The 13,456-nt window shown below is 44.0% G+C and overlaps 1 protein-coding gene across 1 annotated transcript in view; it reads left to right on the top strand.

The window, feature by feature from the left end:
* The window catches only part of LOC111958720 (calpain-7), a 28,703-nt gene extending 16,854 nt beyond the window's left edge, over positions 1 to 11,849 (top strand). Inside the window, exons 11-25 of the mRNA XM_070437332.1 lie at positions 7 to 77; positions 356 to 442; positions 643 to 769; positions 1,089 to 1,268; positions 1,445 to 1,591; positions 1,888 to 1,994; positions 2,352 to 2,472; positions 3,831 to 4,075; positions 5,494 to 5,629; positions 5,738 to 5,813; positions 5,894 to 6,039; positions 7,073 to 7,135; positions 7,241 to 7,371; positions 9,178 to 9,270; positions 11,378 to 11,849. Of these exons, the coding sequence (XP_070293433.1) occupies positions 7 to 77; positions 356 to 442; positions 643 to 769; positions 1,089 to 1,268; positions 1,445 to 1,591; positions 1,888 to 1,994; positions 2,352 to 2,472; positions 3,831 to 4,075; positions 5,494 to 5,629; positions 5,738 to 5,813; positions 5,894 to 6,039; positions 7,073 to 7,135; positions 7,241 to 7,371; positions 9,178 to 9,270; positions 11,378 to 11,522 (1,875 nt within the window). The 3' untranslated portion in view covers positions 11,523 to 11,849. The remainder of the gene's footprint in view (positions 1 to 6; positions 78 to 355; positions 443 to 642; positions 770 to 1,088; positions 1,269 to 1,444; positions 1,592 to 1,887; positions 1,995 to 2,351; positions 2,473 to 3,830; positions 4,076 to 5,493; positions 5,630 to 5,737; positions 5,814 to 5,893; positions 6,040 to 7,072; positions 7,136 to 7,240; positions 7,372 to 9,177; positions 9,271 to 11,377) is intronic.
* The last annotated feature ends 1,607 nt before the right edge of the window (positions 11,850 to 13,456 follow it).

A 13,456-nucleotide genomic window follows, 5' to 3' on the forward strand; every position in this document is an offset into this window, starting at 1 on the left:
CCCCAGCCAGTCAGGCCGGTCCAGTCCAGCGAGCCTCAGGGTCAGCGCTACACCTCAGAAGAGATCGAGGTGCTCAGGTGAGCAGGCTGGGATCTATCTGGACTCTGGAGAATCATAGAACATGGTCAACACATTGAGTTTAGGCACCCAAGAAGCAATGATCTGTGGTTCCATAATAATCCCCATTTCCCTCGGAGCATAATGCCAGTGTGTGACTGGTTTTTCTAAAGGTTAGCTAGTAACACACCTTTGTTTGGTTGAAGGTTCAGGTTTGACTCTCGTCTACATTTTCACCTGCTGGGTAAGGTACACATGTTACATTTCTCCTGATTCTCCTCTCCTCCTTTCCAAATAGGAGCACGTCCAAGATCAACAGCATACCCTTCGTCCCCTTCATGAGCGTGGACCTGAAGGAGAGATTTGCCTTTCCTGTTCCRTTCTCGTAAGTCAGGATATTCTTGGCCGAGTTAAAAAAGCTCCTTAGTAAGTGGGTGTACAGATTGTAGAATACAGACATGATACATTTCTACTGACAACCAATTTCCATCTGAAAGCAGATACTAGATGGAGTGCCGCTTGATTGCATCAGCTGTTAATTTGTGATTAWCRTCAGACTTTTTATTCTCTGTGGATGTTTCCCAGGGACAAACTAGGCAAGCTGGCCCTGTCTCCCAAGCAGAGAACCATCTTCTCCCGCTGGGTTCGCCCTGACGAGATCTGCAATAACCCCACCATGATCTTATCTGTATCCAGCTTCAGCATCAAACAGGTCCAGCCACACACACAGCCGCCAATATTCAATATCAATAATCAAGACCAAAATGAACCCTGTAAAATACATCATTRTTTAAGGTGTAGACCACTAAGAGTGCAGTAGCTATATGAGTTGTATTGGAATTGACTCATCATCAGATGGCGCCACTTGTACTTATGTTTTGTCTGATAAAACCTACCTACTTTATAGATAATCTGCTCTATACTGAATACCTGTCAATGTGACGGATAAAACTGACAGATTCACCTCCCATCCTSGTGGTCGGATGTCAGTCTCATACTCTTAATGTTAATCACCAACTCTCTCCTGTTAGACGGTGGTGTCTGACTGCTCGTTCGTGGCGTCGTTAGCCATCAGCGCTGCCTATGAGCGACGCTACAACAAGAAGCTCATCACCAGCATCATCTACCCCCAGAACCGGCGCGGGGAGCCAGAGTATAACCCCTGTGGGAAGTACATGGTGAAGCTTCACATCAACGGTGTGCCCAGAAAGGTAACACACTGCAGAACCTGGGACCTGGTTCCACTGGTGCTCAATGTCATTGTGAGATAAGCTAGCAAACCTCACTCTCTAAATGACTAGACTGTCACTGTAAAGCTGCCATGTCTTTGACAGTGTCTACCAATGGGTTGTATTGTTGTAAGTGTTCCCCCTCCTGTTCCCTGCAGGTCATTATAGACGACTTCCTGCCATGTGGTCAGAATGGAGAGCTGCTGTGTTCSTACTCCAGCAACAGGAACGAGCTGTGGGTCTCCCTCATAGAGAAGGCCTACATGAAGGTSATGGGAGGCTACGACTTCCCCGGCTCCAACTCGGTGAGGGAGTTCCCCCTGTGAAAGTACTACCCCTTTTGCACTGGGCTCTGTCCAATAGCCAAACGTGCAACTCAATTATCTGCTTTGGCTACATCTCCTTGTCTCCTACTGAATTGATATGAGAGAAGCGAATGTTTCACTTTGGAGAATGTTTCAGAGCTAACAACAGTTCCCTCAAATTCACAGCGTGGGCTAAATTCCACATTTCATCCATTGTGCGTGATTGGACAGTTGGCTCTTGTTATTGATGTTCTCTATAGTGTGATCTCTATTCGTTCTGTCTTATTGTATTGTAGAACATCGATCTGCACGCACTCACTGGCTGGATCCCAGAGCGTATCGCCATGCATTCAGACAATCAGTCATTCATCAAGGACGACACCTTCCGCATGCTCTACCAGAGGTGAGACACGCAGACACAAACACACACTCATTAATTCACCCATGCACACACTTAAGGGCCTACATAATCCATCTGCTCTGTAGAATTCACACATACAGTACACACCAAGAGATATGACTCAYAGATTCGTACACATTTGAAACACTTTATTTGAATCCACAAATCGTATTACATTTGTAAAAAGATACACACACACACCGAGTAATGMCACTAATCCATCCTCCAGTCAGGTAGTGATTTTTCATGATTACCTTTGCTGCCAGATGGTAATAGACATGGTTATCAATACCACAGAGTTGTCTCCTAGCCAAGATAGCTGACCTACTACTCTCACATCCCCCTCTCCTCTCATGACAGGTTTCACCGGGGCGATGTCCTAATCACCACGGCAACRGGGGTGATGACAGAGGAGGAGGGCGAGAGGTGGGGCCTTGTGCCAACGCATGCCTACGCTGTCCTGGATATCCGGGAGCACAAAGTAAGTGTTAGTGTTAACTTAGCATAACCACTCATAGTTGTTACAGTAGCTTGTTAGCATAACCACTCATAGATGTTACAGTACCTTGTTAGCATAACCACGCACAGATGTTACAGTAGCTTGTTAGCATAACCACTCATGGTTGTTACAGTAGCTTGGTTAGCATAACCATTCATGGTTGTTTCAGTAGCTTGGTTAGCATAACCATTCATGGTTGTTTCAGTAGCTTGGTTAGCATAACCACTCATAGTTGTTACAGTAGCTTGGTTAGCATAACCATTCATAGTTGTTTCAGCAGCTTGGTTAGCATAACCTCTCACAGATGTTACAGTAGCTTGTTAGCATAACCACTCATAGTTGTTACAGTAGCTTGGTTAGCATAACCATTCATAGTTGTTACAGTAGCTTGGTTAGCATAACCATTCATAGTTGTTTCAGTAGCTTGGTTAGCATAACCTCTCACAGATGTTACAGTAGCTTGTTAGCATAACCACTCATGGTTGTTACAGTAGCTTGTTAGCATAACCACTCATGGTTTTTACAGGAGCTTGTTAGCATAACCACTCATGGTTGTTACAGGAGCTTGTTAGCATAACCACTCATGGTTGTTACAGTAGCTTGTTAGCATAACCACTCATGGTATACATGTAGCATGATCTGTTTTATTTGTATCTGGTCAATTTCATTTATGTCTTTGGTATTTTATTAGGATCCCCATTAGCTGTTGCAAAAGCAGCAGCTATTCTTCCTGGGGTCCACATGAAACATGACAATACAGAACATTAATAGACAAGAACAGCTCAAGGACAGAACTACATAAAACATTTTTTTAAAGGCACACGTAGCCTAAATGTCAATGCATACACACATCTACGTCAAATAGGGGAGAGGCGTTGTGCCGTGAGGTGTTGCTTCATCTGTTTTTTTTAAACCAGGTTTGCTGTTTATTTGAGCAATATGAGATGGAACRGAGTTCCATGCAATAATCGCTTTATGTAATATTGTACGCTTTCTTGAATTTGTTCTGGATTTGGGGATTGTGAAAAGACCCCTGGTGGCATGTCTGATGGGGTAAGTGTGTGTGTGTCGGAGCTGTGTAAGTTCAACTCTTAGCCAAGAGAGACTGGCATGCATAGTATTTATATCAGCCCTCTGATTACAATGAAGAGCGAAACGTGCCGCTCTGTTCTGGRCCAGCTRCAGCTTAACTAGGTCTTTCCTTGCAGCACTGGACCACACGACTGGACAATAATCAAGATAAGACAAAACTAGAGCCTGCAGAACTTTGTAACTTTGCGCATCATTAATAGTGTTCTGCCTGCATGCTAAGCTTCTTTGCCATTTGATCTGGCTCTCAGGGGAAGCGATTCCTGCAGCTGAAGAACCCGTGGAGCCACCTGAGGTGGAAAGGCCGCTTCAGTGAACGGGAYGAGAAAAACTGGACCCCAGAACTTCTCAAATACCTCAACTTTGACCCCAAGACCGCACAGAAGTTTGATAACGGCGTGTTCTGGATCACGTTTGAGGACCTGTGCCAGTACTATGATGTCATCTACCTGAGCTGGAGCCCCGCCCTGTTCAGAGAGTCTTCCTGTATCCACAGGTCAGTCAACAACAGCCCTATTCTATCTCCCACAAGGGTCTGTTATACCTATAAATACCTACTGTACRGTGCATTAGGAAATTATTCAGACCCCTTGACTTTTTCCACATTGTTACGTTACATCCTCATTCTAAAATTGATTAAATMGYTTTKTCCYMTCATAAATCTACACACGATACCCCATAATGACAAAGCAAAAACAGGTGTTTAGAAATTTTACAAATAAAAAAAAACGGAAATATCACATTCAGACCCTTTACTCAGTACTTTGTTGAAGCACCTTTGGCAGCGATTACAGCCTCGAGTCTTCTTGGGTATGACACTATAAGCTTGGCACACCTGTATTTGGGGAGTTTCTCCCATTCTTCTCTGCAGATCCTCTCAAGCTCTGTCAGGTTGRATGGGGAGCGTTGCTGCACAGCTATTTTCAGGTCTATCCAAAGATGTTCGATCAGGTTCAAGTCTGGGCTCTGGCTGGGCCACTCAAGGACATTCAGAGACTTGTCCCGAAGCCACCACGCTTCCCCGTAAGGATGGTGCCAGGTTTCCTCTAGGCCTGAAGCTTGGCATTCAGACCAAATAGTTCAATTTTGGTTTCATCAGACCAGATAATTTTTGTTTCTCATGGTCTGAGTCCTTTAGGTGCCTTTTGGCAAACTCCAAGCGGGCTGTCATGTGCCTTTTACTGAGAAGTGGCTTCCGTCTGGCCACTCTACCATAAAGGCCTGATTGGTGGAGTGCTGCAGAGATGGTTGTTCTTCTGGAAGGTTCTCCCATTTCCACAGAAAGAACTCTGGAGCCTCTTGGTCACTTCCCGAACCAAGGCCCTTCTCCCCCGATTGCTCAGTTTGGCTGGGCGGCCAGCTCTTTAAGAATGATGGAGGCCACTGTGTTCTTGGGGACTTTCAATGCTGCAGACATTTTTTGGTAGACTTCCSCAGATCTGTGCCTCGACACAATCCTGTCTCAAAGCTCTACATACAATTCCTTTGACCTCATTGCTTGGTTTTTGCTCTGACATGCCCTGTCAACTGTTGTACCTTATATAGACAGGTGTGTGCCTTTTCATTTTCAATCAATTACATTTACCACAGGTGGACTCCAATCAAGTTGTAAAAACATCTTAAGGATGATCAATGGAAACGGGATGCACCTGAGCTCAATTTCGAGTCTCATAGCAAATGTTCTAAATACTTATGTAAATAAGGTATTTCAGTTTTTTTGCAAAACATTCTAAAAACCTGTTTTCGCTTTGTCAGTATGGGGTATTGTGTGTAGATTGAATAAAAATAAATCCTCATCAATCAATTTTAGAATAAGTCAAGCGGTCTGAATACTTTCCGAATGCACTGTATGTGTATAAAAAATACACGTGTATGATATGTGAAGTATATTTCTGGTTCTGTGTGTCCCTGCAGTACCTGGGATGGGAAGCAGGGCCCGGTGAAGGATGCCTACAGCCTGGCCAACAACCCTCAGTACCGGCTGGAGGTGACCTGTCCTGCAGGGGGCACYGCTGTCTGGGTGCTGCTGACCAGACACATCACTGACAAGGTGCACACACTGTCTGTCTGGCTGTCCACCACCACACAGTATCAGACAATGTCCCATTTTCTCCCATAGAAACAATAATCACTCTGTTTTTGTCCTTTTGATGTTCAGGATGACTTTGCACAAAACAGGGAGTTCATCACCTTGGTGGTTTACAAGACAGAGGGAAAGAAAGTTTACTACCCTGGTGAGTTTTGTGTGTGTGTGTGTGTGTGTGTGTGTGGTGTGTGTGTTTTTCCTCTAACTGTCTCGTATGTTCCTCCTCAGCGGACCCTCCCCCCTACATAGATGGGATCAGGATCAACAGCCCCCACTACCTGACCAAGATGAGACTAACCAGCGCTGGAACACACACCTTCACACTGGTGGTGTCACAGTACGAGAAGCAGAACACCATCAACTACACCCTGAGGGTGAGACACACACACACACACACACAAACAGTGTCAGATCTGTCGCTGGCAGGCAAACACTGCGATCCTGTTGTACTGCGGTGCAGAAGTGCGCATATAGCATGCTTCAAGCATCTCACAATAGAGCGTGAGAAAAGAGTGGGATGGTGGGGGTGAAGAAGAAGAGGGAGTGGGGGAAGATGAGATGAAGAGCGAGAAAAGAGGAAAGTGTCTTGTTTYACTTAATGAATGTCAAGTGTACATGCATATACCGTACACACAAGGAATATAAAACTAGATCTGAGTTGTATAATTCTACATTCTGAAACATGTATCCTTTGTCCTATAGTCTGTGAGTGTGTGTGTTCATATCCATGCAGATTGAGTCTTAAATGAACAGTGTGATAATTATTTCATTAGAAACAGTTCTGTGTCAGAACCCACTTGCAGAACTGTGAAATCAGTTAAAAGAGAGCTTGTGAGTTTGTCTGCAATGAATTTCTGTGTGTGACAGAGAGATGGAGAGAGACTTTCTGTTGGTTTGTATGAGTAAAAGGTTTTATGTTTTGTGTGAGTATGTGAGTATGTGACCCAAACCTTTTTTTGCTCATTTATATTTCATAAACTCCCCCTGCCAACTGATCTGAAGTCTTTGAGGAGCTGTTATCTGATGTCTCACAAAAACAACATGTTTGGCCTCCGTAGAAGAGAAGAAACCCTGAAAGTAGTTGCATGTGTGTCTTTCTGAGAATGATAGAGAAAAGCCAATCACCAGAGGAATATCTCTAGCCTTGACTGACAAGCAGCAAACTGGCTGTGAAATAAATTCCTGCACTCTCACTTCCTTAAAAAKAATCTGGAGAATTAGTGAATTGACGTTCAGTCTCATAGTCAGAAGAGTTCTCGTGAGGTACGGAACGAACATGATTTCTTCTATCTGTATAAGAGCTGGCCAGTATTCTTCCTTGAGTTTCTTCATGATGTTTCTATGTTGTGCTGATCACATCCCTGCTCATTCAGTTCCAACAGAGTAATAGACGTTTCCCTCCAACAGGTGTACTCTGGATGCAAGTTCTCCTTCTCCAAGATCCCAACGCCCTTCACTCATACCAAACGGGTAATATTTACTTCCACTTGTCTCTTTGTTGTTCACATTCTCTATTGACATGATAACAAAATCAMCATCTCACATTGCTGAAGCCCCCTCTCTCTCCCTGTGCAGATCAATGGCCAGTGGAAGGGGCCGAGTGCGGGGGGCTGTGGGAACTACAAGGACTCGTACAAGCACAACCCAATCTACCAGTTTAACCTGGAGCGCCCAGGGCCCATGCTCATAGAGCTACGAGGCTCCAGGTAAGACTCACTGCGGCCTGCAGGAGCCCTCCACACCACTGGGGGCACTACACCCAGTGGGGACACTTTATGGCTCAATCACAATTGATGGATATAAAATGAATRTCCTCTTGTAACACAGCATTTTTAATACTCGAGTGTTCATCCTGTCCGTCAAACCTYCTCTAATCCGAGGTGACTGCAGAAGGACTACTCTCCACAGCTTTACACTCTGCCCTGACCCACCTGGACAAAACCAACACCTATRTGAGAATGCTGTTTATAGACTTTAGCTCAGCATTCAATACGGTAATTCCCTCTAGGCTGGTCACCAAACTCCATGACCTAGGGATCAGCCCCTCTCTCTGTAACTGGACCCCGGTCTGTCAGGTTAGACAACTTCACCTCCTCAACCCTGAACCTGAACACCGGTGTGCCACAGGGCTGTGTGCTGAGCCCCCTCTTCACCTGTGTTCCTGTACACGGTTCCAACACCATCAAGTTCGCAGACGACACTACAGTGGTAGGCCTGATCAGTGAAAATGACGAGTCAGCCTACAGGGAGGAGGTCAAGCACCTGTCTGCATGGTGCGCTGACAACAACCTGGCCCTCAATGCAAAGAAAACCAAGTAGCTCATTGTGGATTACAGGAAGTCTAAAAGCTGCAGCCACGCCCCAGTTCTCATTGATGGCACTGAGGTGGAGCGTGTGCCCAGCTTCAAATTCCTGGATGTCTACATCTTCGAGGACCTCTACTGGACCCTCAASACCTCAACCCTGGTCAAAAAGGCGCAGCAGTGCCTATACTATTTGAGGAGGCTGAAGAAGGTACACCTGTCTCCCAAGATGCTGGGGAGAGCATTCTGAGAGCACACGGTCGAGAGCATTCTGACTAACTGCGCCACAGTGTGGTTTGGCGGATGCTCCTTGAAAACCGCCCAGCACATCACTGGTGTCCAGCTCCCTGCCATCGTAGACCTCCAGCGCAAGCGGYRTCTGCATAGGGCGTGCAGCATCATCAGGTCCCTGCACATCCATGCCACAAACTGTGTGCCCTTCTACCATCAGGCAGGTGGTACAGGTCTCTACGTTCCTGCACTAGCAGGCTCAAGAACAGTTTCTTTCTTTCTTTCCAGCTACTGTAACCCTGCTGAACTCTGTAACAGCCATATCCACCCGCCCACATCTTAGTAGTGCCTMTCAGGGACCTTGTTGCATTACTCTCTTTGCACTCTTCACGGTACTACTGGACTCTGACATTGCTTTGCAAAGTCTGATTAAGGACATTATTCAGTTGTACATGTCTACCTCGGTAACCTCATTGCTGCTATCCCTGCATTTCAGTTGCATGCCTCCTTGCACTTTCAATTTGCCTTCATTGCACATTTATACATCCCACTTAATAACATACATTGTACTTAATTGTTTTACTTGTAMATTTTTTGCACTCTTTTATTTGCACAGTTATACTGTACTTGTTCAATGACAAAGTTGAATCTAATCTAAATGACTACAATGCTAAATAATATGCACGGTCTGCATTGTGTCTGACAGTCTGACTCCAATGAGACTTTGTCATGACACATCCAGACAATTTGAGCTGTCACAGAATACGATTGCCAGGTGTAAATGTGACCAGACAGACTAACAGTCAGTTTCCAGTGTTACTCGACTCCCTTACGTCATCCTGTAGGGGGTCTTCTTTAATAGTTAATCTGGTGCTCCTAATTAAAAGGAGATGACTCTGTCTGTAGGCAGTAGAGCGAAGGTTCTGGTTGCTTGTGGTGTTGTTATTGTTGTTATCATGTCTCGGTCTCTCCCTCTAGGCAGTACAGTGTGGGCTTTGAGATGGTGACTGTGTCCACTGTAGTAGAGCCAGGACCTGCAGGCCACCCGAAGAAGAACAGTGGAGACTACAGGTACTCACCCAGGATACACAGGAGATAGTGTGTTTGTCTATCAGCTCATAGAGGTGTTCAGGGACAGTACATAGTGTTGAGTTCCAGATGAGTTCAGTATCAATCCTAATATTAACCCTTTACACTCGTGGGAATTGGCCTATATAGATAGGGCTAAATGGAAATATTTATCAAAGAAGAGATATGGAAAGCATATGCATAGCAATGGTAGCAATTAAAAGGGAACAGTTTGGAGATTATGGTAAATGTATTAGACTAAAGTTGAGGATACAACAGGTCACCTGACACGACTGAATCCAAACATTCTGCTGTTGATTTGATGTGTATTTTACAGCATTTTACGAAATCTGAAAATACTCATTCAGTAACATGATAAGAATATTCATGGTTTGGGGTAGGTCCAACATAAGACCAAAAAATTACAAGAGTTTGAGTGAGAGGTCAAGCTGGTGTTTAAGTGGCCACACACCTCTCCTAAGTATGCACAGTTCCTAAGTAACTTCAATACACTTTTATGACTAAAATACGAGTCTTCAACTACAAGGTGCTTTTTGAGCTCTCCTAGCTGTGCCGACCATATGCACTGGTAGTTGTTGTTTGCAACACAGCCCTGCATCCCCGCCATCACACAATTACTGTTGTTCTAAAAAATAAATACTGTCCAAAAACGCTCCATTATAAATCCCAGTCTGGGTCAGATTGGCGTCATTAAATTCAAAAATATGATTTTACAGTAGGCTTTCACAAGCCAATTCAGAGAAGCAGATGGTAATTTTGGTGMGCATAGAATGGAGTCAAGAGTTCATTCAAATGTGTAGTCCGCAGCCCCAAAAACAAACACAGGCTCATTGTGTTCAGGACATCCCAGGTCATAACGCCATGTCATCTTGTAACTGTACATCAAACATAGTGATCATAAACGTTGACACTGTATATTACATGAGTKTCATATGGTAATGTGAAGTGCACATTTGGGCTCACGCGTGTTTGGCTCACTTGTATGACGTCAGTGGTATTTATTATAATCCTCAACGTTTCATCTTTCAAAATACATCAAGTCCTCTTAATTTACAGCATTTCCCTCACTCGGACGACAAAATATTTTGCCCAATTAGCGGAACGAATGGGGGCAACTTCTTGTCGCGCACGGTGCTCAAGTTCCAGACGGCTCAGTCAAAACCCATACAGACTCTGACCTCTGACCTCATGTATAGCATGTTACTGTACAGCTACTGTGTTCCAAATTGGCCATTTTCAACCCGGGTATGAGTGTAATTTTCCTACTGTGAAACTCTGGGCTTGTTTAACTCCAATGTTGGTAAACATAAATGTAAACAAACACTATATAGCCTCTACATGGTTGAAACGATCATTTTGATATCATCTATGGTCAGTCCTTGCAGTCGCGGCTCAACTGACTAGGTATCCCTTTTCCGTCTATGAATTTGAAAGKGGTTACATTTCTCCAGGCCCATCCCTCAGCTTTTTACTAAAACAGAGGCGGGGTGACCRCTTKAATGCATCCATCATAAAATGCTATGCACAGGTTAAAGTTCAGTGTTGGAACATATATTGGGGACACATGATTTTCCAAAGCCGATGACATSCTGCCTAAATGTGGTGGCTACAGTCACAACACCGAGGGAACAGACSTCTGGGATGTCTATGCTAATTAAGTTAGCCTGGTTCAAAGGTTGAAAGTGTACTGAAATTAGTCTCGCTGCACAGTTAGATCTTTTGGCAAAGACTGTGTGTGTCAGAAATTATTTTGAAATAATTGGAAGTAAAGATATTCAKAACATTTTCCTCACATTTAGACCATGATTGTTGATTATGCAATATTATCCTGTGGATGAGGTTAAAGCAGGTTAAATTCGTATTCAATAGCAGATCATCTCTATAAATCATTCATATAATCAGCTCTTGAACACATTGTATGTATTTATTTGTGGGTAATGAAATATGAAACAGAAAATGTCCAGGAATGGTGGTGGACTGCATTGTAACAACAGGTTATAAAGGAATGGAGATTAGAAAGGGTGCTATTTGAGACTATTGAGACAAAGCCATAGTGACGCTCGCTCTCTTGCTCTATCTCTCTCTATAGGTGTGGTTTCTGCTACATGGAGGCGGACCATGTCCCTGCTGGTATCTACAACGTCATCCCCACCACCTTCCTGCCCAAACAGGAAGGACCCTTCTTCCTGGACTTCAGCAGCGCCACGTCCCTAAAGGTCTCCCAGCTCCAGTAAGGAGAGGGGGGGAAGGATTCAGGTGTGACACCAGGAATAACTTGCACACAGCATGGACACTCACTGTTCCCTAAACTCTAGGTGGAACTTGTTATGACTGCAGGAGGACCCAAAAGAGACTGATTTATTTTATTAWTATCAAGGGTATTTGGAAAGGGACAAGTTTTTGGTATGGAACCTAGCCCTCTATGTGCTGAGGGGTGTGCAAGAACATGTACCAAAAAATGTAAACTGACTGAGTAATAACTATCAGAGCTAATGTTGGAGGTGCTTTCTTCCTCCTTTGCCATAATGACAGATACAGTAAATGATGTCACAACAACTATGGCCCTTCTGATTTTCAATGTTCAATTACTTGGCGCTTGTTGACCACCAGTCTAGCTACTCAAGAGGCAGTGCTGGTATTTACCAAGAACGAAGGGTGATGTTCTCAACTGCAACCGCTACTGTCTTTTTCTCAGGAGACYGCACCACGACAGGGATTTCTCTGTTGYACAGGACTAATCTCTGGCATCTATAAGGATGCGTGACACAGGCATGCAGGACGTGTGTGTGGTTGCAAAATTCTAGGAACTTTCAATACATTCCCTGGTTTTCCAGATTCCTTGAATCTTCCAACTGGGATTTAGGGAAGACCAAGGAATTKATAAGTTCCTGGAATTTTGCGTGTGTGTACTCACATGGAATACGACATTTGAAACGTATYGCCAATCTTCAGTCTCTTGTTTACGCTTCAGCAAGGACTTGAACACTTCACAGCGGTTTCTTCTTCTCTGTTAACATTTTGTCATACGGGCAAGACTGCTAGTGGCTTTGTCCTTTTCTGGACAATTACTGTAAAGTGTCAATGCTATCCAGTCTCGTGGACAAGACCCACTCCTCAAACATACTTTATTTTTTATAAAGGAAAGCATGGACTTACTAGAAGAGTCACCTGTACCATGTAGACTTATTTTGCATTAGCAAAATGGCTGCTCTTTGTCGTTTCATTCTTCTTTACATAGAATTACATTTCTGTTTTCTTCCCCCTCCAGTGACTGTTAAAAAACGGCAACTATTGCTGCTGTTGCCACTTATGTCAAATGCAAAAGTCTTGTATGATTTTGCTTAACTTGCACTAAATGTGGAATGATGTATTCAAACATGGCATTGAAGGAAATCAGAAAATGTGTTGTGTGTGTTGGTGAAGATCTGGCCTCTCTCCTGTCTGAGAGCATTTGAAAACAGAGTGTGTTGCGTGGGCAGCAGCTGGTCACAACCTCTAATGAGAATCACAGGACAGAGAGACCAACTACCAGACCTGAGGGATCTGGAGAGGTAGAGGAGAAACAGAGACAGTGCAGTAAAGAGGGAGAGAACAAAACAATTGTTTAGGTAAAAGGCAGGAATTTAACCCCAGAGCCAGATTTGGCAACTGACAAATACTGCTAAGTCAAGTGTCTGACAAACAAAAGGAAAGCAAATATGAAGATAAATCTGAAAACCAGTTTAACTTTTGTTAGTGTGAACAGGATCCTATAATCTAGTTCTGTGCTGCCTTGCCACCAAAGATCTTCACTTGGCTTAGCCGTGGCTAATGTCAAACCTGCTAATATTCTGAATCCCAATGGGGAATCCCAGCACGAGTCTGGTACTTTTCTACTGTGGTTAATCATGTTAAGGTTTGCCAATGAGGAGCCAGGGTGATGTAAACAACCTGCAAGAAAGCAATGATCTGATAGTTATTTTTTTGTTGCAATAGGCTATCTGCAGCGATTCAATAACTCTTTTGACAATGTCAGCAAGACCAAGAAAATATCAGTATAGCTCATTTGGAGTCAGAATGGCTACAGGCTAGTCAATTACTGTATAGGGTTCTGACAGACATGTTTTTATAGAATAACTTTTAAATCTACCTGGAATTTGGGTCAATGGGTCATTTAACCAAATAAGAC

Source organism: Salvelinus sp. IW2-2015, linkage group LG35 (genome assembly GCF_002910315.2).
Source record: "Salvelinus sp. IW2-2015 linkage group LG35, ASM291031v2, whole genome shotgun sequence".
Taxonomy (NCBI): Eukaryota; Metazoa; Chordata; class Actinopteri; order Salmoniformes; family Salmonidae; genus Salvelinus; species Salvelinus sp. IW2-2015.